Genomic DNA, 24,607 nt, shown 5'->3' on the forward strand with positions numbered 1-24,607 from the left:
TTATGGTGTTATACAATGATTATAATACTTGAAATTACAGCAACGTTAATTTACAGCTCTGGTAAAGTTGATGTATTGGATATCTCCATGGTAAATACAAAATAAGAAAGGTAAAATAAGCCATGGGTAGATTTAGGTAAGGGTTTTACCAACATCAAAAGACAGGCAATTTGTAGTATAACAATTAGTTACTGATTGGGTTAGTTGTCTCCTAAAGAGAGTGGAAATTGATAATGCATTTGGAAATGGGTTCTAAAACTCTGAGTCCTTGCCACACCACTAGGAGAGCATTAGACTTGCAGTGATCCCAGCCAAGGTCCCTGATCTACCAAAGTTCTCAGCACAAAAAACTAATATAAGATAGTATATGTATGAATTCTATGCCTATCCTAATGCTGTAAAAAGTTGCCACTGACCTTATTTCAAACACTCGTTAACTCATTGAGTAACAATGTAGTTTAAATTGTTTCTCCATTTATAAAATAGAGAATTTAGAAAAAAAAAAAATCACAGACACAGGTGTTGCCCATAAAGAACATACATGCTAATAGGATAAAGCAACTTTTGATTGTGCCTTCCATTCTTCCCACATGCAACCTTTCTTAAAAGTTCTTAAAAGTTCATCAAGACATCACAATTATAAGTTACTCAGCCCATTCTTAACCCTTTAGGCAGAATCAAATTCAAACTCCTAGTAGAATATATCGATTTATCTGTTCTTAAAGAAAATACAGTAGACAATCAAAGAATACAAGATAGTGTAATTACAGAATAAAATAAGCTTTATTTCACAGGAGAGGTAAAAGACTTAGTAACATGATGTACTGACATAGTAATTGGACAGAAATGGCAACATAACTGGAAAAATGAAGATGGAAGACAACTTCAAACCTGGACCCTTTGTTTTTACATTCAAACTACTGAAGCCCAGAAAAGTTAAATAACTTGATAAGGGTAACACAGCCTTAGGAGGGGGGATGCAGAGGAGAAACACTGTTTTGTGAACTTAAGACAGTGTGTTTCAAGAAATGCAGTATACCTCTCAAGCACTTCCATCCTCATTTTATAAATGGAGAAACAACTTAAACTACATTGTCGCTCAATAAATTAACAAGTGTTTGAAATAAGATCAGTGGCAACTTTTCATAGCATTAGGATATGCATAGGTAATTATTAGTCTCTTAACAAGTGGCTGACTTTTAAAGAAATAATATAAATAGTATTGGAAAGGGAGATGTTTGGCTTGTTGAATGGATTCCACAATAGGAGCCACAACTGAAATGCAAAGAAGAGAAAAGGGGAAGGAAAAGGAAATGTATAGAAGGAAGCAATCAATCTACATTTAGTATGATGAATTGTCAGGAGAAGAATATGACAAGTGACTTTACATTTTTTATTTAAAGCAATTAATTAAATATGGCCAACTGAATTAAATAGAATTAATTGGAACTTCCTATAGAAGTTCCATGCTCTGTGATTTAAGGTGGATTGTCGGCTTTAAAAAAAAATGAAGAAAAATTTCAGAGGAGTTTTGCAATATTGTGCTCGAAAAAGTTTACTTAAAATTTTAGTTTTGGAGAAGGAGGGAATTTGTGATTCTTAATTTTTACTTTTGAGTATAGGAACCATGTTGGCAGAAGTAAATTATTTATTTGTATGTGTGTGTATATGTTATGTTCTGTACATTGAGGCAAAATTGCAAATAACGTGTTAAGAGAAATGGGAAGCTGGGAAGTCACTGTGTTATCTCTTAAAACATATTATTCCACAGTCATAGGAATTTAGAATTAAAAATAGCTGGGAAACATATCTCTAAAATCTTATTTTGTTTAAGAGAACACCAAACGAAAAGGTCGATTTTATTTGCAAGATCTTGCATTTTGAAACACTTAGAAATGAATTTCTACAGGCAGAGTTGATTTAATTCAGTTGGTCTACACCTGCTCCTAACCAGCTGTGTGGGTTTTGCTTTGAAGTAGGCTTCCTGGTATTGTAAAAGTGCTGTGTGCACTGTGCAGGTGGCTGACAGGCTCAGGAAGTTGGAGAGAAGGGGATAAGTTTAATTAAGAGTGGATGCCTTTGTGTCATAGTTCTTATACAGTACAGATAAAATAAGCATTAATGACATTGTATCTCATGTGAAGGTGGAATTACATTTGAACTAATAAATCTTTTATGATTGAAATATTATTGCATGATTATAGATTTGTAAAAGTTGACTCAGAAACCCTACTGCCTTGTGGATTCACAGCCTTATCAGGGACCTTGAAAACAACATTCACCAAAACACTCACGTTATTGTCCATAACTCAGTAATGTAGTTAATAACATTTCTGATGCTAGTCCATCAGTTCTGAACATTGTTGAAATATGTGTATGGTAAATTTTTCCTATAAATGTACTAGGCTAGAGGTTGGTTAGTGAGTTTTGTTGGGGGGTGAAGGTAGGGTGTTTACATGTGATTACACACAACTCTAAATTTTTTAGAAAAGCAGATAAAGAAACAAAATGATATTGAAGAGACAGTCTTCCTGATTTCAAAAACAATGGATTTTCTGAGATTTGTCTTATGAATATACCCTACAGATTCCATGTATACAGTTAATCTGTTTTTAAAAATGATAGGGAGTGAGTGGGAGAGGAAGTTCAAATGCTTAACTGTTTGCATTTTTATTTGTTTAATGGAATTAGTAACTATGTAATTGGAAACAGTTTAATACTTAGTTGAGTGAGTCAATGCAGACATTTCTGGATTGATTTAAATAGCTGGGAGGAAGAATATATTTTGGGGAAATAAAATTGATTTTATACAATCTGCTGATGAACAGAAAGGCTTAATTTAATTTTTTTTTTCTAAATCTCTTTTGCCTTAATTGGCTTACCTTTTTTTCTCTGCTCCCCTCTCCCCTCTATTAAATGTTTACTTTTGAAATAGTTATAGAGTCACAAGAGGTTACAAAAACATGTACAGGGAGGTCCCATGCATCCTTGGTCTAGCCTTCTTCAGTGTTAACATCTTGCATAACTATAGTATAATATAAAAATTGGTAAATTGATATTGGCACAATCCACAGAGCTTATTCAGATTTTACCAGTTATATATACACTCATTTGTGTGTATGTATAGCCCAATTATATTACATGTGTAGCCTTGCATTACCACCACCACAGTCAAGATACTCAGCTCTACCACCCCTATGAGTCTAATGTTATTCCTTGATAGCCATCCCATCCCCTTCCCCATCCCTAACATCAGCAACCATTAATCTGTTCCCTATCTCTATAATTATGTTATTTCATGAGTAAATGGAATCATGTGGTATGTATGTAGCCAAAAGGTTGGCTTTTTTCACTGAGCATAATTTCGTTGAGAGTCTTCCAAGTTACTGAATAAATCAATAGTTTGCTCCTTTTTATTGCTTAGTAGTACTCCTGGATGTGGATATACCATAGTTTGTTTAACCATTCACCAATTAAAGGACATTTAGGTTGTTTCCAATTTTTGACTTTTACGAATAAAGCTGCTATGAACATTTGTATACAAGTTCTTGCATGAAAGTAAGTCTTTATTTCTCTGGGATAATTGCCCAAGAGTACAATTGCTAGTTTGTATGGTAAGTCCATTTTTAGTTTTGAAAGGAACTACCAAGCTATTTTCCAGAGTGGCTGAATCATTTTATATGGCTACCAGCAACATATAAGTTATCTAGTTTCTCTCCATCCTTGCCAGCATTTGATGTTATCACTGTTTTTCATTTTAGCCAATCTGATGGGCGTGTAGTGGTATGTCATTGTGGTTTTAGTTTGCATTTCTCTAGTGGCTAGTGATATTGAACATCTTTTCTTGAGATTATTTGCCATTTATATATCTTCTTTGGTGAAATGTCTGCATGTCTTTCGTCCTTTTTTAATTGGAGTTTTCAATGTTGAGTTTTGAGATATATATGTTAAATTTTGTATATTCTAGATACTAGTCATTTGTTGGGTATGTGATTTATAAATATTTTCTTCCAGTCTGTAATTTTTCTTTTCATCTTCTTAACAGGGTCTTTTGCAGAAGCAAAATTTTTAATTTTTATGAGGTTCAATTTATCAATAGTACTGCCTATGGACCACGCTTTTGGTGTCAAGTCTAAGAACTCTTTGCCTAGTTTTAGGTCCTAAAGATTTTCTGTGTTTTTTATGTTTCCTTTATAAAATCTGCCATTTTGCCTTGATATATTTTTTTCTTATTCCTATTTCCTTCATTTTAACATACTTTCTCTCAATTCTATATTGCTCTAATTTAAAAATAATCATGCAGTTTTTCATCAGAGTCATTCCTCTTATAAAAATGGAGTCCTGTATAGAATATGTCAGTTATAAACCTCTTTAGGGAAGGAACTAGATCTGTGTTTGTTAAGACAGCATTTGTGATATCTATATTCATGGTAAGCATGTACTGAACTCACATTTTTAAATTACATGAAGTTTTTTGTATGGATGTGTTCTCTTTCTCTTTTCCTTAAAGTGAGATTTTGTCAAAGAAAAATGTATAACTGTTAAGACATACCTTCTTCTAAGGCCTCTATGTGGATGACAATACATTTCTCTTCTGAGGCTTTGTGGTCAACAGTAATTGCAAAGCCTTTCCACCTCCCCCCAAATACTTCCTTTAATATTCATTTCAGAGGATTGTATATAGAAATCTAGATGCTTATGCCATCAAATTTTTTGGTGGTGAGGCTTATTGGTAGAAGTTTGTAACTTGAAGTACAGTGTATTGTTTGATGCTGTTTTTATCTCATCCTGATAAAAAACAGCAGAGGAGTCAAGGTACTTATTAAGTTTTCAAGATATGTTTTATTTTATATTTCTGACTTCATCTTTATTTCTTTTGTCTCTTCCTTTGTTTTCTTGTTTGTATTGGTAGGTCTCTAAAGTAATGGCATATGTATATGCTAAGCCTCAAGGTGTTTTGTATATTATTGCGGTACAGAATGTAGTTGGAGGCATTTATACACTCATCCAGGGTGAGCCTGCTGCTATGTGATTAATTTTCTGCTGGTTTCATGCATGCCTTAAAGTTCATAATCATGTGCATCTCATTGCTGTTTATGATATGAGAACCACATATATTGTTTATCATTAGTTGACAAAAACCCCACCTGAAGTTTCTTTCCCATATTCATTCATTTATTCTCTATGATCAGACTGTAAAAACTTCAGCTTTCTCTCAGAGAGTCTGAATTTCTGTCATTGAATTTCTTTCCGTCCTCTTAATGTGATCTGAAAGACACACACACACACACAAAATTAGAGAATGCAAAATTGTTGTAGTTCAGGCAAGGAAGAAGAAACCAGTTCACACCAGGTCTTTGCTGTCATTTCTGTGCAGTCATATCAAATCTGTGCAGTTAGAGTCTAATTTTGTCTTTTGGACATTTGACCATTTGCACAAATATAAAATGACACCCATCTTGTGAAGTACCCAGGTTGATGGTTTCATTTGCTTAGGCAAGGTGAATTATTTTGATAATATCCCGTCTTACCTTTCAGCACAGTCGTAGATTCTTATTTGAGCAGAGCTTTAAAAATTTAAGAAAGTGGTTTTTGATATATCCTGCATGACTCTTTAAAAATGTGTTATTAGTTTTTTCAAGTAGAAGTGGTAAACCTCACAATTTTTTAAAAACCTGTATGTTGCAGACATATAATCTTCTGTGCTGTTAAAAAAAGCAGTCAATGCACTTTGAGAGAAGACTAGCTTATGGTGATTTGCTTCTTAAAGTTTCACCACTCTTGTCTCAGAGAATTGCATTTTGTTTGGGTAAGTTCATTAACTAGGGATCTGAAGATAAACATTAAAGATATTCTAAGTCAGTGCTGATAATTTCATATACCATATTTTATAATACTATCCTTTCAGAGAGCACATAATATCAATTAGCTTAGGTGGTGGTTAGTTTCATTATTTGATAGTAGAAAACAGGACTTCAGGGAGATGATGTGATTTTTCTGACTCTCTCTCAGTGACTCAGTAACAAGAGAATCCTGTTCTTAACCGAGCCTGTGGTCTTCGAGTGAAATTTAGTAGTCCAAGCAGAGCAATGCATGCTCCCTGCATTTCCTTCTGTAGGCTATGATTGTGAAAGTGTTACTTTGTGATATATATACATTTACATATCATCACAATATGTTCTGGGTCTTTCATGTGGAGCTCAAAGCATGAAAACATAAAAACCAAACCAAAACAAAGACTCCTGTTATCCAGGAAAGTGTCTCTCTCTCTCTTTTTCTTTCAGAAAAATACTTCATGATAAAAACAAAAGTATTTGAATAGTAACTGCAAATGCATTGCTTCCTTCTAGAAAACCACTAGGATTTGCATAAACCACTTGACTGACTGGTAAATGATTATCTGCTCTGTCAGTCTCTGGGGACTTTTAACATTAGATTATTTGTATTTTTATAGATGAAGTTGTGAATTTGAAGATGGATATTGTTAAGCTCTTCAAATAATGACAGTCTGTGAAAATGGATATTCCCAAATTTTAAAAAGTCAATAAAAACATGAGATTGTAATAACCACATGAATAAAATTAAAGGGCTTGAAGAATTTTGAATTTGTGCTGTGTAAAGCCTGTTAATTACTTGCCTTTAGTACTACTGAGATCTTTTAAGGGGAAATACTTAAAACATACCAGTTTGAGAATTGGAAAGGAAGTCTAAAGGAATCTCTATTATCACTCTTAAAGCTTCCATGAGAAAACATTTGCAGCAATAGAAACCCCAACCTGGCTGCTTCTGTTTGGTATTTGTTCACTAATATAGATTACCACAGATGGTTTGAGAAAGAGAGTGAAATAATGCATTGTTGGAATTTTGCTGGGCTCCAATTCTGGGGAAAAGCAGGTTGATGTTGAAATTCTTGTAATTAAGTACATGTTCTACTGATAGTGAAATAATAGCGACCCTTGAGTTTATTTATCATTAGTTATTATCTAGGTACTGCAAGCATAATTTACTAAGCTTTGCATTGCTGAAGCCTGGCAGTGTTATAGATAAATTTGCATAAGCCATAACTGATATCTTTTTTCATATCTAATTTTTCTGGTACAAATGGCCAGAAACAGTTTCTTTCATTTTAAATTGGTATTCAGCTACACTTTTAATTTTTACTTAGTCCTCCACAACCCCAGATAAAATGATCTGGGGTTGCGATGCATGCGGAATTATCTTGATTTATCCTTAGGTAACATAAGTAGAGTGGTCAAAGTATAACAGGTCTTTGAGTAGGCAAAGGACTTCTAAGAGTAACCCATCATCATCATCATCATCATGGCTAACATTTCTTGAGGTGCCATCTATATTCATTTAATCCTCATAGCAATCCTGTGAAGTACGTATAGCTTCGCAATTTTTTATTTAAAACGCTTGGGGTCAGATGTGTTTCAGGATTCAGAAGTTTTTGGAGTTTAGGTAATGAGTGCATATGCGATATATTACATGAAATCGCCACAATGGGTCTTGGAAAGCACCTCATATGCAAGCCTATTAGTATTTCTAAAGGGAAACATATGAATAGTAACACTGAGTAGAAGAAATAAAAGCCAGAAATACTCTCATGTTCAGGCCTTGCCATTAAATGTATTTGGGCATCATCTTATGAAAACATTTTTGTTGTTTTCTGAGCTTTTTGGTATTTTGGAATTGAGGTTAAGGAAATATAGACTTGTACTATTATAATCCCTTTTTATAGATGAGGGGAAACTGAGGTCCAGAGAGGTCAAGTAACTTGTCCCATGTTACACAGTTAGTAAGTGGCAGACCTAGGCTGTGACTGTATAGCTGTTCGAAAGAACAGGCTAGATCTGTATATACTAAAGTCATGATATGTCCATAATAACTTTTAAAATTAAAGTTACAAAGAATAACGGATACAATACAGTCCCATTTTAAAAAAAATTCTGTCATTCTCTATAAACATTATAAAGGAAGATTTAGAAATATATTTACTAAATTCTTAGCAGAGTTTACCTCTGATAGGTGGGATTGACAGGATCAGGAGATCATTGAGTGTCTTTAATTTTACATTTCTATCTTAAAACACCGTGTTATTTGTATTTTTAAAATGAATAAATGGAAAGTGGGAGAAAAAATAAGAGATAACAGATTTTTACTCTGTTTCAGAAAGATAGAAGGTAGCTTAGTGCTGTTTCTTCCTATTATACAATATTGGATGGGAATCTTTCCTTTTTATTGTTCCCCTTGTGTTACACTGGCTACTGAGGTAGTGATTACTCCTCTGTTTTCTGTTGATAGTCAGTTTTCTCAAAACTACGTAAGAAAAATATTTAATACAGATCGAATGGAGTTTAACAAGACAAAATATCATAAGGGAAGACAAAGTTCACAGTGTGCAAGGACTGAGGCGTTGTGTCTTAGCTGACAGGCAAATGCAGTGTGCTAAATAACAGTGTGAAGCAGCCACCAGCAATGCACATGTGATCTTCAGCTCTGTAGCACGAGTGCAATATTTAGAATATTTAGGCGAGAGTTAGTCAAATCTCACCCTATATGGCTGTATCTGGAGTCCTGTCTTCAGTTCTGATTGGCATATTTTAAAGAGATTTGGACAATGTGCAGTCTTTTCCAGGCAGATTTTAAGGAGTTTTAAAGGACTTGAAACCATGTTATATGAGGCACAGGTGAAGTAATTAGGTAAGTTTAGCTGAGCAGTTTGCCATCTTCTAGCAATATTTGACAGAAATATTTTAGCTCAGTATTGATTGACCAGCTCTATGTGACATCCTGAGCTATTAGGCATTTGCGATACAAAGATGAGAAGCTGTAGACTCTGCTTTTCATGGGCTCTGAGTCTAGCAGAGGACACAGAAATGTCCACACCGTTTCCACAGCGTGATAAACGTTAATGGTAGACATTTAGTACAGAGGCAGCACAGAGGAATTATGATTAACTCTTCCTGTGGTCGTGGGAGACGGGAGGGCAAAGCCTTCAGAGAGAAACTGAATTCTCAGCTGGGTTTTGAAAAAGGAATTTGTTTCAATGAATGAAATGAGAAGTTTGAGAAAGAATGTTATGCCCTTGTTCAGATATTTGAAAGGATGTCATGTAAAAGAAAGATTGAAATTATTTTGTACAACCTCAGGGGCTCAGGGACATGTTGGGATAGGGCACAGGGAGACAGATTTAGGCTCAATTTTAGTACTTTTTAATAGATCTGTCCAGAAGCTTTTCTAGAATATTCAGCATTCCCAGTTCCTGGATGTTAAAAAGCACAGGCAAGTCAGTGGTTTGCCGGCAATCGTATGGGTGGGGAGGGTTATGTCACACAGTGGGTAGAGTGAGGCATAGTAATGTGCTTAAGGACATGGGTTCTAGGATCAAACTTCTAGAACTGGCACTTCTACCTACTGGCTCTGTGACCTTAGCTAGGATTGTCATGATAATTAACAGGACATAGTGCTTAGAACAGCATCTGGGGGCGGGCCCTGTGTCTCACTTGGGAAAGTGCGGCACTGGTAGTGCTGAGGCTGCGGGTTCGGATCCTATATAAGGATGGCCGATGCGCTCACTGGCTGAGCGTGGTGCGGATGACACCGTGCCGAGGGTTGCGATCTCCTTACCGGTCAAAAAAAAAAAAAAGAACAGCATCTGGTACATAGCAAGTGCCAAATAAGTCACAAATAAACATTAGCTATAATTGTTGAACTTTGAAGTTCCTCTTGCCTTGAAAGACTTTGAATTTCTAATTGTGTAATTGGGTGATGATATTCTTGTGAATTAAGACGATGATAATGAGGAAACTGAAGCAAAAAATAAAATTGTGATAGTTAACAATTCAACAGCAAAGATATCAATAAAACTCGGATCTCTTTTGAACTAGAGTTCATTGCTCTGGTAACTATCTTGATCTGTCCTTTTGGCCATAGCCCATCCAGAGCATTTTAAGAGCGGTTGGTACTACATGACTCTTTCTAGCTGGTGTTTTCCTTGTCTCATAGGTAAAGTGACCTCGTGAATAGGAATGCTTGCCCAAATATCAGGATTGAAGATAATGGATGAAGATCGATTAATCGAAGAAGTCTTGGATAAGTTTGTTAATTGTCATGAGCAAACATATGAAGAATTTCTGGGCACTTTTACTCATCTTTCTAAAGGTAAAACGGAGGAGTAAAACTTTCTACAGCCGTAGAGATAAAGAATTTTATTATAAGTTTATGTCTTTGCTGCCTTTTCAGAAAGAATATTTAATGAACATTCATTCCATTCTTTTGATTAGGTGGTTCTTAGTAGGGCATTTACAACAGATGCATATAAATGTCAGTGCCTTTATACATCCAAGAATTGTTATGGAGTCAGGGCCTCTGAATTTGATAACAACAAATGACCTGAGAAATCATTTAATGTAATCCCTTCATATTATTTGTGAAGAAAGGCAAGTGCACAGAATGGAGGTTGTTAAAAGTATACTTAAAACTTAGGAAATTCAGCATAGTATAGGCTGTGGAGTTAACGCTGCACGCATTTGGATCCTGGCATCACCACTTACTGGCTATGTGACCTTAGGTGGGGTGTTATTGAGTAAAGGGGGGATAATAATAGTACCTTCCTCAATGGCTGAGGAAAGCTGATTGAGATAATCCATGTAAAACTCTTAGCATAGTGGCTAACACATGATACTTGCTGAGTGCTGGATATTGTTGTTGTCATGCTGCTGCTGCAGTTTCTGTAGGTTGGAAACAACCCTTTAGACATGTTGGTGAAACCAAATGTGAAATCCAGCTTGCATTTTTCGTTATGTGTTTTGTTTGCCTCATACGATGTTGTTGTTTATTAATTGAGGCAACATTTAAAGTTGGATCATTTTACATGAAAATCTTGATTTGTGTTTTTTTCCGGGTCAAGTGAGAAGATCTGTTATCTGTTATTTCCCTCATGGCAATATCCGCTAGAGCTCAGGAGCCCTTACCCTGTGAGCTCCCTAGTTTGTCATGCTCTCTGGCACTCACACAGCCTAAAAATGTGTGCATACGGTCTGCTTTATTCACTTCAGTGGCTCCTGTAGGCAGCTGGGTTTAATCTTCATCCTAGGTTCTGCTTCACATTGCCATCAGTTTGCTCTTGACCTTGGTCCTTTGTGGGTCATCGGTCCACGTTTGTGAAACAATTGGTTCTTTACCTGGCGTTAGACTCACCTGAGGAGCTTTGAGAACATATTGATATCAAAGCCCACTCCAAAGCTCAGCTGGAGCCAAGGAATTAGTATTTTTTAAAAGCTCCTTGGTGATTCTAATGTGTACCCAAGGTTGAGAACAGAGAGTTTTGTAATCACCAAGTTTATGATACTCCTGATACTCTTAAAATACACAACTTCATGATTTTAAGTCATGATTCATGTATCCTAAACAAATGTAAAAGAAAGGTAGTTATAATGAACAAAAGGAAAAGTGATTCTTACCTACTTTTATTATGCAAAATAGAATATCGTGTATATCTGTTTTGTTTACAATGAAAAATGTGGACTTTAATTTTTGTTTACACTTAAGAGAATTTGAGAATTTAGGAAATATCTAGTAAACTTTGGGGCTGTCTGTGAATGATCTCTTTATATTTTGACGTGATATGTAGATCAAATTTATCTTGATAATGGCCAGATTATATTTTGGGTTTAGGAAGATACAGGCTTTCTTTTAGCCTGATGATTTAGTTCCTGCTTTCTGGACCCAAACATGGAAGCATAAATGGCTGGGGTGGGGGTGGTGATGGTAGAAACAAGGGTAAAACTGGCAGATTTAATAAATTTTGGTATCCTGTTTGCATTTTGATAATGCAGATTATATTCGATAATGCATTTGATAATGGAGATTATTTGTAAAGTTGATTTTATTTTTGTACCCTGAAAGAGTAAAAAACTTTTTGTAGGGACTTTGATATTTTCAGAGGGTTACAAGGTATTTTGGGGTGGGCGAGGTATAAGGGGTCTATTCTGTTTTCAGATTCTAGTATAATCATTGTATGCCAAGAAAAAACACTGTTGCAGTTGCGGTGACCTCACTTTGAGTTCAGTTTTGGGCCCCAAGTTGAGCTGAAATAAATGATGACGCAAGTCGCATAAACTGCATTTCCAAGCACACCCGTTTTTTCCTTTCAAAATATCCCTAGGCACTAATTCACATTATAAACTGATGACCTGAAAAAAATCCTGTTAAAGCACAAGGAGTTGTAAATGCAAAGATGTATCTTAAACCAGTAAGTGTCTTTTTTCCCTCTGAAACATTTAAATACCTTCTGAAAAACCAAACAGGACTTAAGGACGTGCCTAAGTGTTGAGTGATAGCCAGGAGAATTGATCAAGGTGAATATGGTTAGTTCTGTTTGAGAAAAGACATTAAAAAGCTGTTTCTGCAAAGTTCCTGTTTTTTCCTCTTCTTTTCAGGCTATAATTTGTCTCAGCGTGTTTGGTTGTTTTGCTGATATGTAGTGAATCTCTACTTTGGTAAAGTGGTTATCACTATGCATACTTATGTATATTTCTTGAGTAAGTTTAGTTTCTCAAGTCTATTACCATTTGCATGGACTGACTGTTCTATTTATTTTTATAATAGTTATATGCCAGAATGCTTACGGGATTCATTTTCTTTCCAAGAGTGTTAAAAGGGTCAGTAATCCTATTAAAAATATTTCCCTGGAAAAAATTAAATTATAGCCTTATTGAAAGAAATTCACATTACTGCTTCAGACTCTCGGAAAACAGTTGGAAACTGTTAATAGTGTAGCATAGTTCTCACTATGGTACATTTATGTTGATATGCTTTGCAGTTTTTTCTTTTTTAAAGTAAATCTAAATTTTTAAGCCATGGTACATATTTGATAATAAATACAATGTTCTATCAAAATGTTTAAAGAGACATTAATTATTAGTTTTAAACAGTTATAATTCAATTCTCAGTAGTGTCATCAGTTCAAGAGAGTAAATAAAGTTGTAAGCTATGTATTTGAAAATCAGCATGCAGATTTTCTTTTTCATTATTGATAAAGACATTATTATGTTGTTGACATTATTGTGGATAAAATAATCAGCTAAGTTTCAATCTTTTGTATCTGAGTTTCTTTGTAAACATAATTAATTTATAGGACTTTCTAGAATGTTTGTCTAGAAGAAAAAAAGGCTTCTTCCTCCTTGTTGGTCATATTTCTATTTTTTTTAGGTTACAAAAACACAGATGTGAATACTTATATTTGATTTTTTGTTAGTGTGTTTATTCATTTATTCATCCATTAATTCTGTGAGTGTCCTGTTATGGTTTAGGTATTATTTTAGGTGCTGAGGATTCAGAAGTAAATATGATATAGTTCGTGTCCTCAAGCACTCATAGTCCAGTGGGAGGGAGAAATAAGCAGGAAATTATACTAATGTATGAAGAAAAGCAGAGTGCTGTGAGAGGTCACAGGACGGCCACCCAGTCTATGGCTGGAGGAAGGGTGATAAAGTCTACCTGTCCGAGAGGATGCCTAGGGTGAGTCTGGAGTAACCACTGACCCAAAATGTGTCTTGGGTCCTAAGGCATTAAGTAGAGCTCAGGGAGGGTTGACAGATAAGAGCCAAAATCAACAGATGTTAAAATGCCTCCATTGGTGATGAAGTACCCTCATCCTTCAGACAATAATTCTTCAAGATGAAGATGTAGACTTGTTTTATAGTAAGGTTTAGAGTTACTTCTAAACTGCTGAGAGCAAAAGGCAATTTCTTTTAATTTCCTTCCACATCAAGATTACCACACGATCCAATTGGGGAAGCATTTGCTTCCGCCTTTTAGAGTGGTAGCTGAGTTACTACTCATGTTGCCGTCACACAGATATTAAGATAATTAAGAATTCAGTGACTCAGAAATTGACATTAAATCTTTTCAACTCCATTTTGTTGCATATGGTAGCCTTAGGGGATTACAGTAGTTATTTCCAATTCTCAATCTCTTTCTCTCATAGCACGCGCGCACACACACACACTCCATTATTGTTTTGTTTGTGTGCTTGTGGCTAATGATTAATTTCCGTGAAAGTTGCCTATTTTACCAACTGTTCAACATGAAATAGCTTGGAAATTGAAATGAATCTACTGTGATTTTATGATTGACTCTTAGATAAGTCTGTTTTTCATTCTCTGATTTCATTTTTGAAATACCTAGGATTCAGTTGCTATATTACCATATAATAACAGATTTCTATTCACTGCCATATTTGTCTACTTTAACCTATTTTAATCTGTGTAGATCAAAGGTTTTGTTTCAGATTTAGTTATGTAATTTGTAGTTTTGTTTATGCTATTCTCACTTCACTTGCAGTACTTTGTGCTTTTAGCATTTTATTGTTCTATTAACATATCTTTGAAAAAAATTCCTGCCAACTAAACCTCCCTTTTTTTCTTCATACTTGTTAATATTTTAATTAAATTCTCCATTAGTTAGAACGTTGTGTGTCTGAATGTTTAGGACAATTGGCCAGGCCTGTGACTTTATAAACTGGTGGTGTTCTGGCCTTTTGATAGTTCTAAACTCTTGGAGTTTCAAAACCACTAAATAGATTTTAATTTTTCTTAGATTTTAACAATCTTGTATAGTTATAGAGGGTTCAATCTATATTTACTTTATTCATATGTAGTTATTTAAGGAGCTATGAACTACCACCATTACAAATTTCAGGAATGTACAGTTACCATATGATTTGTGATCGTATAAGTCCACACTGTCCGATATGGTAGCTACTAGCCATATGTGACCATTGAGTACTTGAAGTGTGGCTAGTGCTACGCAAGAACTGAGTTTTAAATTTTATTTTTAACTAATTTAAATTTAAATTTAAAAACTAATATTAAGTTCAGTTACTGGAAAATTTTTAAAAGTGTTTGGGACAACTTGGGTGCCTGAATCAATGTTTTAAAATGTTAATTTTATGAAATATCATGTATTTCTGATGAACATTTGGCATCTGAATTGTGATATGCTATAAGTATAAAATATGTGGTGAATTTTGAAGACTTAGTATAAAAAAATGTAAATGTCTTAGTTCATTTTGTGCTGCTGTAACAAAATACCTGAGACTGTGTAATTTATAAAGAATAGAAATTTATTTCTCATAGTTCTGGAGGCTGGTGAGAGCCTTCTTGCTGCATCCTCATGGTGGAAGGTGAAAGGGCAAAAGAGCATGCACGAGTGAGGAAAAGAGGGAAGGGGGCTGAACTCATCTCCTTTCATGAGGAATTCACTCCTGTGATAATGGTATTGATTCATTCATGAGTGCAGAGCCCTCATGACCTAATCGCCTTTTAAATGTCCCACCTCTCAACACTGTTGCATTGGGAATTAAGTTTCTGATCTTGGGGGACACATTCAAACCATAGCAGCAAAATTCCCACTAGGGTGGTGGAGGAGGAAAAGGGAAGCAAATGAGATGCTGCAAGCGAAGGAATGAAAGATAGCATTTAGAAACAGTTGACTGACAGAGGGTTAGGGGGAAGAAAGAGACAGGGATGAGTCACGAGTACTTTGGCTGGGAGATACTGAGGCCTACAGAGACCAAGTTACTGGTTCAAAGTTTCACAGTTCTTATTTCAGGAGTTTTAACTTTTTTTCTTATTGAGTGTATGTTCTGTCAAAAGCTTAGAATCTTGGGTTGGGATTTGGTTTATACTTCTGGACTGATAAATTTTGAGTTGTCAGTTCAGCCAAAGGAATATCACTACTCATACTTGACAACTTCTAAAAAAAGTAATTAAAAAAGAAACTGGTGACAGGACATAAAACACGTTTCCAAAGTTGACATACCATTTTGGTCCCTGGAGCGATTTTGCATTTGAGTGTTAGAAATGCATCTTTAAAATTCCGTTGTGGTACAGAGAAAGGCTTTTCCCAATCAGAAGAATGGATTTAAAATCTACTGTAGAAAAACACCACAGAGAAAAATATAGAAAGCAGCTGGCCCTCTTACCAATTTCAGAGCAGGAAAAGAATTTCAGTAGAGCACAAAAACAGCTTTCTTTCATAAAAGAAAACACAACAAGAAAAATAATCCTTGCTGTGTAGCCTTTTGCAGTTATTTTCTGTCGAGTATTAGATAGAGACCAGAGGGCTCAACATTGTTTTGATACCCTTGCAACTGGCAGATTGCCTGCCAGAGGAAGTTGGAAACAAACTGACCAGTTTTGTTCTTCCAGGTGGCACTTAAGCCACATTTTCTGCACTGTTGTTATCATTTAATTCCCTACTGAATATTGAGTGGTGTTTTTAGTTTACAGGCCATTTGCAGTGTCTTTCTGTTTCCTTTTTTTCGTTAGCCACATTAAGAAAAAAAAAAGGCAACTTGGGAAGCACTTTTGCAAATGTGAATTTAACAGGAAAGAGCACAATTGAAAATAACACAGCAAATAGCAATAAACTTAACTTTACCCCAGAACATAGTCCACTGGGATGTTAACCTCAAGGGAAATTTGCAGAAGGCATCATATGAGGACTTGCTAATAAAAGTAACTAGGCAATTTGAAAAAAAACTTAATTAATCCAGCATTCCAAAGGAGAGAGTAAAGAAGCAGTGTTATCTTAAAGCTTTATATTGATGTGTTTTTGGTATTGCTGAAAAGAATAAAAGGGTAAGGAAAAAAGTTGGTACTTTCATATCGATCATAAATTCTGTATGTGACATCTTTATCACAGCCTAACATTAAATATCACATAGAACACTGAAGGAGAAAAACAAAAGTATTGAATGAAGTGAACTAACTTTTATAGCAGAGTCCTATGGAAGAAACAGCATCAGCAGCATTATTCTGTTTTTTCTCTTTGGGGGAATATCTGCAAACTTTAATTAAGCAATTTTCATTTCTTTCTCTATTTTTTTTTTTTTGTCATCACTAAATCATTACACTTAGGGAACAAATTGACAGATTATGAAACACAGAAAACTGCTGGTTCAGTTGCAGAAGGAAATTTCCCCCCCAAATTATGACAGATTTTAAGCTGATTGAGTCATTTTGTTTTAGAGATATTAGCATAAATCTTCAGCTGAGGTTGTTACAATTCGTATTCATTCCAAACACGAATATTTGGTCCATAGATAATCATTTGTTTTTTATGTCTACTGTAGTGTAGGTGTAATTGGATAAGGAAAGAAAATGTATTTAAATTTGTATGACATTTTGAATTATAATCATTATATTTATTTTTGGCGTTGTTTTTAATGCATAGTATTTTGTTACAGTAAATATCTTTTCTAGTGTGCTTTCTTAGTGAAGTAAGATATGAGAAATTTAAAAAATATTTGGTTTGTCTATAAATAAAATAATCATTTTCTTTGATTCTTTATATCTTTTCAATTTATATATATAATATATGGTATATATTATATGACTTATAAATTAGAGAGTTGAACCTCTATAGGCAAATGGGATTCACACTTTTATTAAACAGAAGCAGAGAACTACTAATAGCCAAATAAACTTTTAAGGTGGTCATTATAAACCTTTAAATAGCCGATTTAGTCAATAGTAAGTGGGTGTACGTTTGTTTTGAATGCATTTGTCTTTAACTGGAGACGTTATTTTTACTCATTGTTGTTAAATGTACTGTTACTTGAAGGAAAGGGGTAAATTACTCCACTTGAAACTGAGGCGGTCATAAGACTGTGTCCTTTGATTCAATTGAATGGGCATGTATTCAAATCTTAATGGTTTTAGCATAATGTTTGGTCAGCCATGGAACAATAATATTTTCTTTGAAATGGTCAGCTAAACCCAAAGGGATACAAACAGGAAACTTTATTTTAACCAAACCTGCATCTTATGTGAAAATCAAACCATGATCTGTCTAGTGAGTGATTTTTAGTGTCTTTTTTTTCCTGCTTGGATTTATTCCAGATGAGATAGACAAGTGACACCAGTCAGCTCACTCTTCTTGCAGCCCATTGCTCTCTTAGCACAGGGAAGAGATACCATTTTCATCTGTTTTCCTGATTTAGATTGCCTTGCATTAGATTTTGTAGTGTAAGAGCCACTGATTCGAGAAAAGGGATTGTAGCCAGTCACCTAATTCTGAGTATTAGGTTTAATCACTAATTATAGTGTCAATACAGTTCTTGCTAATATTGAGGTCATTTCAATATTTATTATTCCTGCTGTGTTTTAGGCATTCAGCTAGAATCTGGGAATACAAAGATGAAAGAAACAGAGTCCCTGCTCTAAAAAAACTTACTGGCTGATGTATTGTTTTCATTTATTGCTATCTTTTTATAAAGGACCACGTGATTCCTAAATGCTCTAGATGTGTGAAGGCCAAATAGCAAAATATATATGTTTATAGATTGTATAGTTAAAGGTTGATTCGTAAGGCAATATTAACTACTCTGCATAGTGCTCCTAAAGTAATATCCAGAATATTTCCTTTGGTTTTGGGGTCTCAGTTTTAGATTGAATAAACACTCTATGAGTTAAGAAAAGAGCAATAAGAATGATCAGAATGGTGGATTTTCAGACTGTTTTTGTTTTTTCTTCTTTTTTGACTTCAAGCCTTTTTTTTCCTTTTTTTAAAAAAAATGAGGGCTGTCTTGGAATTACCTGAAAAAATGAGAGAATGTGAAAGACATGTATAATTTAAGTCTACTCTTGAACTGCCCTAATTCCATATTTGAGTCCTTGATTATTATACATATTTACAAAAGATGTTATTTAACCTCAGAAAGTTTGCAAACTCATAAGAAGTATTTGTAAAGAAGAAGGGAAAAATTACTCCCTGTAACTTTCTCCAATCTAGGTGAGTTAAAGAGATTGTCTTAAGTAGATGTGCCTTTGTGCAGGTAGGCAGAAGGGCATGATCTCAGAGTGAAAGAAAATCTTCTGGGTTGAAGATATTTCATTTTATGAAGAACTTACTGTTGCTTTGTCTCCCACGGATTTGTCACCCCTTTTCCCCTGGGTGATGGAGCTGCCAAAGATTACTCAAAGCCCATCTCTTCTGAGCAGTGAGAAGCCCAGAAAAAGGGGTTAATCTCCCAGAACCCTCAAGAAAGAGGCATTCCTTCCATTTGGGAAATTAACCACGAATTGGGGTTCTCTTCCTGCATTTATTCTCCAGACCAAGAAGTTACAGGAAGAGAACATAGGTGAGGTTTTTTCTAAGTACAGTTTAACAAGTTTAACAGTAGAAGCTGGTAACATTCAGTAAGGTGACATTCTGTAATGCAATTTTCAAGAAGTTAAGTCAATCCACTAACAAAAGCTTGATTTTAGCAAATATTCTCTTCTTGCAGCAATTTCCCAGTATCTTTACATATCAATCAGTAACCTGTCTGTCTTTGAGCCAGCAACCTTGCTGTGTTACAATTCCTTATCTTACAACAGAGACTATAGCCTGGGGAAAATTTCCTGTCATTTGCAAGGTCAATATTTGAAACTGCAAGGCTTTGGAAAACCAGGCCCTGTGAAGTAACTTGCTTTATGCATACTCCACAGCTTACTGTACTACCCTTATAATTAAAAAGAAGAATCGATACCTTATCTTTATTTCTCATTTTGTTGTGGGCAGTGCTAGTGTAATGGAAAGGGTACTGTTCCATCTTTGGATTCAGAAGACCTGGGCACTAGTGCAGGCATATGCTAATTCCTTCAGACCACAGGCCTGCCACTTACTCTCTGAATCTGTAAACCAGGGATAATTCTTCTTGCTTGGTATGTCTCATATGGTTGCAGTGAGAATCAGATGAAATATAGGTGAAAGTACTGGATAAGTTTTAAAGACTCAAATGTAAAGTTTTATGATTAGGAGGACTATTTATGTTATAAAAGAGAAACATCAAGGTTAAATATTAAAGAAATCTTGAATCTACAGTATAAAAAAATGTAAAATATTGTCTGGTTAGTTGTTCACACTCTATTCCTTGAAGTAGTTAAAATCTACTGTATGTAGTTTATAGTGTATAGTATATATGTATAGGGTATATTGTGTAGTGTAAGACTACACATTTCAGGGAATTATCCTACACTGGCCTCTGGTGGATGGACTAAATACATGTCTACACATAACGATCAGCCAGGGTATTTACATGCTTTGACAAAGATAAGGTATCAGATTCTTCTTTTTAATTATCAATTTTTAGATTCTACTTTATGAAATTTTTACTTGGGAATCCTACCTTATGAATATGTAAAAATCACCTGGGAGATGCTTATTAAAATGCAGATTCTCAGGGATCTGTCCCCAAATTCTGATTCGGTGGTTCTAGAGTGCAGCCCAGGAACCTTGACTTTCAGACCAGCTTTGAAAAATAAGCCCTAAATGAGATTGAGGAGAGGTTTAGGGAGACATATGAATTACTCAAAATTCTGTGCTCTCTTTTGTATATACTGCATTCCAGGAATAAGGTCTACAGCTTTCATGAAATTGTGACAGCCCTCCTCCCCAAAGGGTAAGAATGATGATTTTAATTTAAATATGACTTTTATGTCACCATTTTATATTATTTAAAAGACATTTTGACTGTGAAAAAGTGACAGGTTATAGGAATAATTTTACTGTGATCTTGCAGATCTCTGACATAGAGGCTAAGATATAATAGTTTCCAGAATTTTAGGGTGGGCTTTGGTTCAGCATGCATCTGCCCCAAGTCTGAAGGATTATAGTGCATGTGTCTGTAGGCCAAAGCTACTGCATTAGAGAGAAATGACCTTTACACTTCTGTCTATTCTTGCCAGAAGAACTGTGTACTTTGTGAGTATTTTGCTATTAGCAAGTGAGTGCACACTCAAGAAAACAAGACCACACAAACTGTGGAGGCATCTTGTTGCCTGTACTTCTAGGAAATGCCCCTCCAATAATTTTGCTGCTTCTCATACTTTTTCTCATACCTTTTCATGTATTTCATACATGAGGGCACCTGGTAAGTTTTAAAGGCTTACTCAAGAGTAGAGTTTTATGATTAGGCTAACTATTTATGATTTAAAAGAGGACATCAAAAATATTAAAAGAATTTGACTTACAATATAAAAATCTAAAATATTATATATTTATATATAATATTTTTCCTTCTCCATTAATTCGAAGAAAGAGTTTTTAAGAAGGAAGAAAATGCATATAAATATTCTCCCTAGATTGAGAAGGAGCTTGGTTGGAGAAAATGCTTTTCATCTAAACCAAAAAATAAGCTTGTTTTTAAATTTTTTTTGTTTATGGTAGAAAAATTAGAAAATACCCAGAGGCCACACACATACAGCAAAATAAAAAACACACTCTTTCTATAGCAGTAGAATTTTTAGCTACTCTATGGCCACCTAGAATAAAGATTACATTTCCCGGTCTCTCTTGCAGCTGGGTATAGCCATTTGACGAAGTTTGTGTCAGGGAGATGTGAGGGGAACTGTTAGGTGCAACTGATGGGTCATATCCTTAAGTCACGTGCCCTGGATTCTTTTTAACCTTTTCTCCCTGGCTAAAAGTTGGCAATCATTAGAGCAACTCCCTTAGACCCATACATGGAATCCATGTGCTGAGGATGGCAGAGCATGCCACCAGCTTGGATCCCTGGATCATCAAGTTAATCAGAGCCTACCCATGTGCCCTAAACTGTTACATGACAGAGAAATAAAATTATTGTTTGAGCTGCTCTATTTTGGTGTTTCCTTGATATAGTAGCTTAAATCATGCCTTAACTAATAGCAGAGAAGTGATGTATGTGCGTTCTTTTTTCCTTTCTTCATCCTTTTGCTTGGAACAAGGGTGTGGTGGTGTGCCATCCTGGACCATGCAGAGAAGGGTGGTGCCCTGGGGATGGCAGACTAGTAGAATGATAAAAGGAGCCTAGGCTCTGAGATGAGTGTGGAAAAGAACAATCATATTCACCCTGGATTGTCTATATCTATACCGTCACATGAGAGAGAAATAAACTTTCATCTTGTTTAAGCTATTGTTACTTTAGGTGTCTCTTCTATGTAGGCAAACCTATAATCAATTAAGTAATAAAACAATAATATTTTGTCTTAGAGATAAATCATGGGTGTATGCATCCTTTCTGAATTTTTCTGTTTATTAATATGTACATATGTATGCAATTACTAGTTAAGAACACAGGAGTTGGAGACAACCAGGATTTGATTCAGCTCTGCTGCTAACTAGGTGGCCTTGGGAAAATTACTTAACATCTCTGAGCTTCAGTTTTAACATCTGTAAAATGGATATAATAACTTCTACCTCATAGACTTGTTATTAGGATTAAACAATTACATATATTTAAAACACACACTTGTACATGTATACTCATATACTTATTTATTTATATTTATAGCACTTGGTTTATAAATAGTAAGGGCTTAACCTAGTATTTTCATTCATTCATATATTCAGCAGATTTATTATAATTATTTTATAAAAGTGGGATTATACTATACATACTCTTTTTGTAACTTGCTTTTTCACATAATATTATATTATGATCTTCCCATGGCAATTAATATTATTATTTAACACTGTTTTTGATGACTGCATAGTAATCAGTTGTACGAATATGCCATAATTTATTTAACCATCCTCTTTTTGTTGGACATTTGAATTATTTTCAATTTATTCAATAAATGTTTATTGTACACTATGTGCTAAGTGCTATTCACATAAGTGAACAAAGTAGACAAAGATCATTGCCTTCAGAGAATTTGCATTCTAGAAGGGGTAACAGACAATAAGAAATAAATATAATAAATAAGAAAAATATCTGTTAGAAGATAGTAATTGCTCTGGGACAGAAAAAAACACAGAATAGCGTATAGGGGCTCATGTGTGCCGGCAGGAGGGTTGAGGGTTGCAGTTTTATGTAGGGTGATCTGGTTAGGCCTCCCTGGAAAGATACAGATGGGAAGAAGATGAGGGAGTTAAGCCTGCAGATATCTGAGGCCCAGGGAACAGCTGGTGCAGAAGCCTGGTAACAGCAGTGGCTGGTCTGGTTCAGGAGCAGTGAAGAGGCCACTGTGGCTGGAGTAGCCTGAGCAAAGGTAAGGAAAGAGGGAGCTGAGGTCAAGGGCATGGAAGTGGGGCAGACCAGGTACTGATAGCCTTCTAGGTCCTTATAAGGATTTTGGCTTTTATTTTTTTATTTTTTTGCACCCTTCGTGTTTATGGCCTTTGGATACATTTTTACACATGGAAGTGCTGGTTCAAAAATATGCAAAAGTGTGTGGCCTTGATTGAGTTAAAATTTTCAAGGGAATAGATTAGACATTTTTGGCTTTGTAGTAAAATCTTTGTCCACATACTTGATTATTTCTTTTGGACAAATTCTCAGATATGGAAATGCTAGCTTGATGATATGCAAAATGTTATGCCTCTGAGTGAGTAAAAGTTTTAAGGGAATAGATTGTATGTTTTTTATAGGCAGAGGCCATGTCATCTAACTTTCTAAACTCCTCTTCTAGGCTGGAAGACTGGTGTTAAGCACAGAGTGAATACTCGGTGCAGAACTTGCCGGTTAAAGGGTTGAGTATCAATCTACGTTCCAGTTCTAATTGTTATGTGTCCTTTGGAGCGTAGAATGAGTATTTTACCTTACAGGAACTGTGAGTGAGTTCTTGATGGTGAGGACCCGCTCTCCTTTGGCTTACATTTTAGTATGAAAAGATAGGCTACGAACAATTTAGAAAGGTAATTTCAGATGACTTCATATAAATATGAAGAAAACAGGGCCCTGAGAGACTGGCCTGATGCTATGTCTGTGAGAATACTGAGGAGATAAAGTGATAGTTGTATTTAGCCACAGTGAACACATGCATTTCTTCCATTGTCTGGGCATGGAGAGAAGCTGAAACTCTACAGTTATCCTTTGGTTTGTTTTCATCATGTTGTGGCACTGCATGGAATAGAATTAACGTTGATTGTCCTCGAATCAAACTAAATATTATAATCAAGGGGGTAAAAATGTGGAAACAATCTAAACGTCCATCAACTGGTGAATGAAAAAATAAAATGTGGTCTTATTCATACAGTGAAATATTATTTGACAATAAAAAAGAGGGAATACTAATATATACCACAGCATGGAGGAACCTCAGTAATGTTATGCTAAGTGAAAGGAGTCAGGTGCTAAAGACCACCTATCATATGATACCATTTATATGGAATATCTAGAAAAGACAAATATAGAGCAATGGAAAGTAGATTAGTGGTTGCCTGTAGTTGGGGGTAGGAGCAGGGAATAACAACTGCACGTGGGCACCAGGCACCTATTTGGGGAGACAGAAATGTTCTAAAAATTGATTTGTGGTGATGGTCATACAGCTCTGATTATTTACTATAAATCATTGAATTGTAGTACACTTAAAAATGAGTGAATTTTATGGTATGTAAATTATATCTCAATAGAGCTGTGGAGAGGTGGATACTTAGATTCTTGCACTGGGTCCTTCACCAGAGGAATGTGTGGCCTTGTGTCTGGGTTTGGCTCAAGAACTAGGAGCGTCCTGCTTGTTTGTAAATATTTCCTATTAAGAAAATAAATCAATTGTGCATAGACTTATGAGTTTTAAGTAGAAAAGGATCGTGGCGCAAATACAAATGAACTTCTTGGGTGCAATAGATT

At 35.1% G+C, this 24,607-nt stretch overlaps 1 protein-coding gene across 9 annotated transcripts in view; it reads left to right on the forward strand.

Annotated features, from left to right (window-relative positions):
• IFTAP (intraflagellar transport associated protein) overlaps window positions 1-24,607 on the forward strand; it is a 62,339-nt gene that overhangs the window by 5,263 nt on the left and 32,469 nt on the right. For 8 of the 9 annotated variants that reach the window (XM_063095424.1, XM_063095425.1, XM_063095418.1 and 5 more), the window contains one exon: window positions 10,009-10,164. The exons of the other annotated variant lie outside the window; for it this stretch is intronic. In XM_063095424.1, coding sequence (XP_062951494.1) covers window positions 10,032-10,164 — 133 coding nt within the window. In that variant the 5' untranslated portion in view covers window positions 10,009-10,031. The remainder of the gene's footprint in view (window positions 1-10,008; window positions 10,165-24,607) is intronic. 9 annotated transcript variants of the gene reach the window in all.

Source organism: Cynocephalus volans, chromosome 4, assembly GCF_027409185.1.
Source record: "Cynocephalus volans isolate mCynVol1 chromosome 4, mCynVol1.pri, whole genome shotgun sequence".
Classification (NCBI taxonomy): Eukaryota; Metazoa; Chordata; class Mammalia; order Dermoptera; family Cynocephalidae; genus Cynocephalus; species Cynocephalus volans.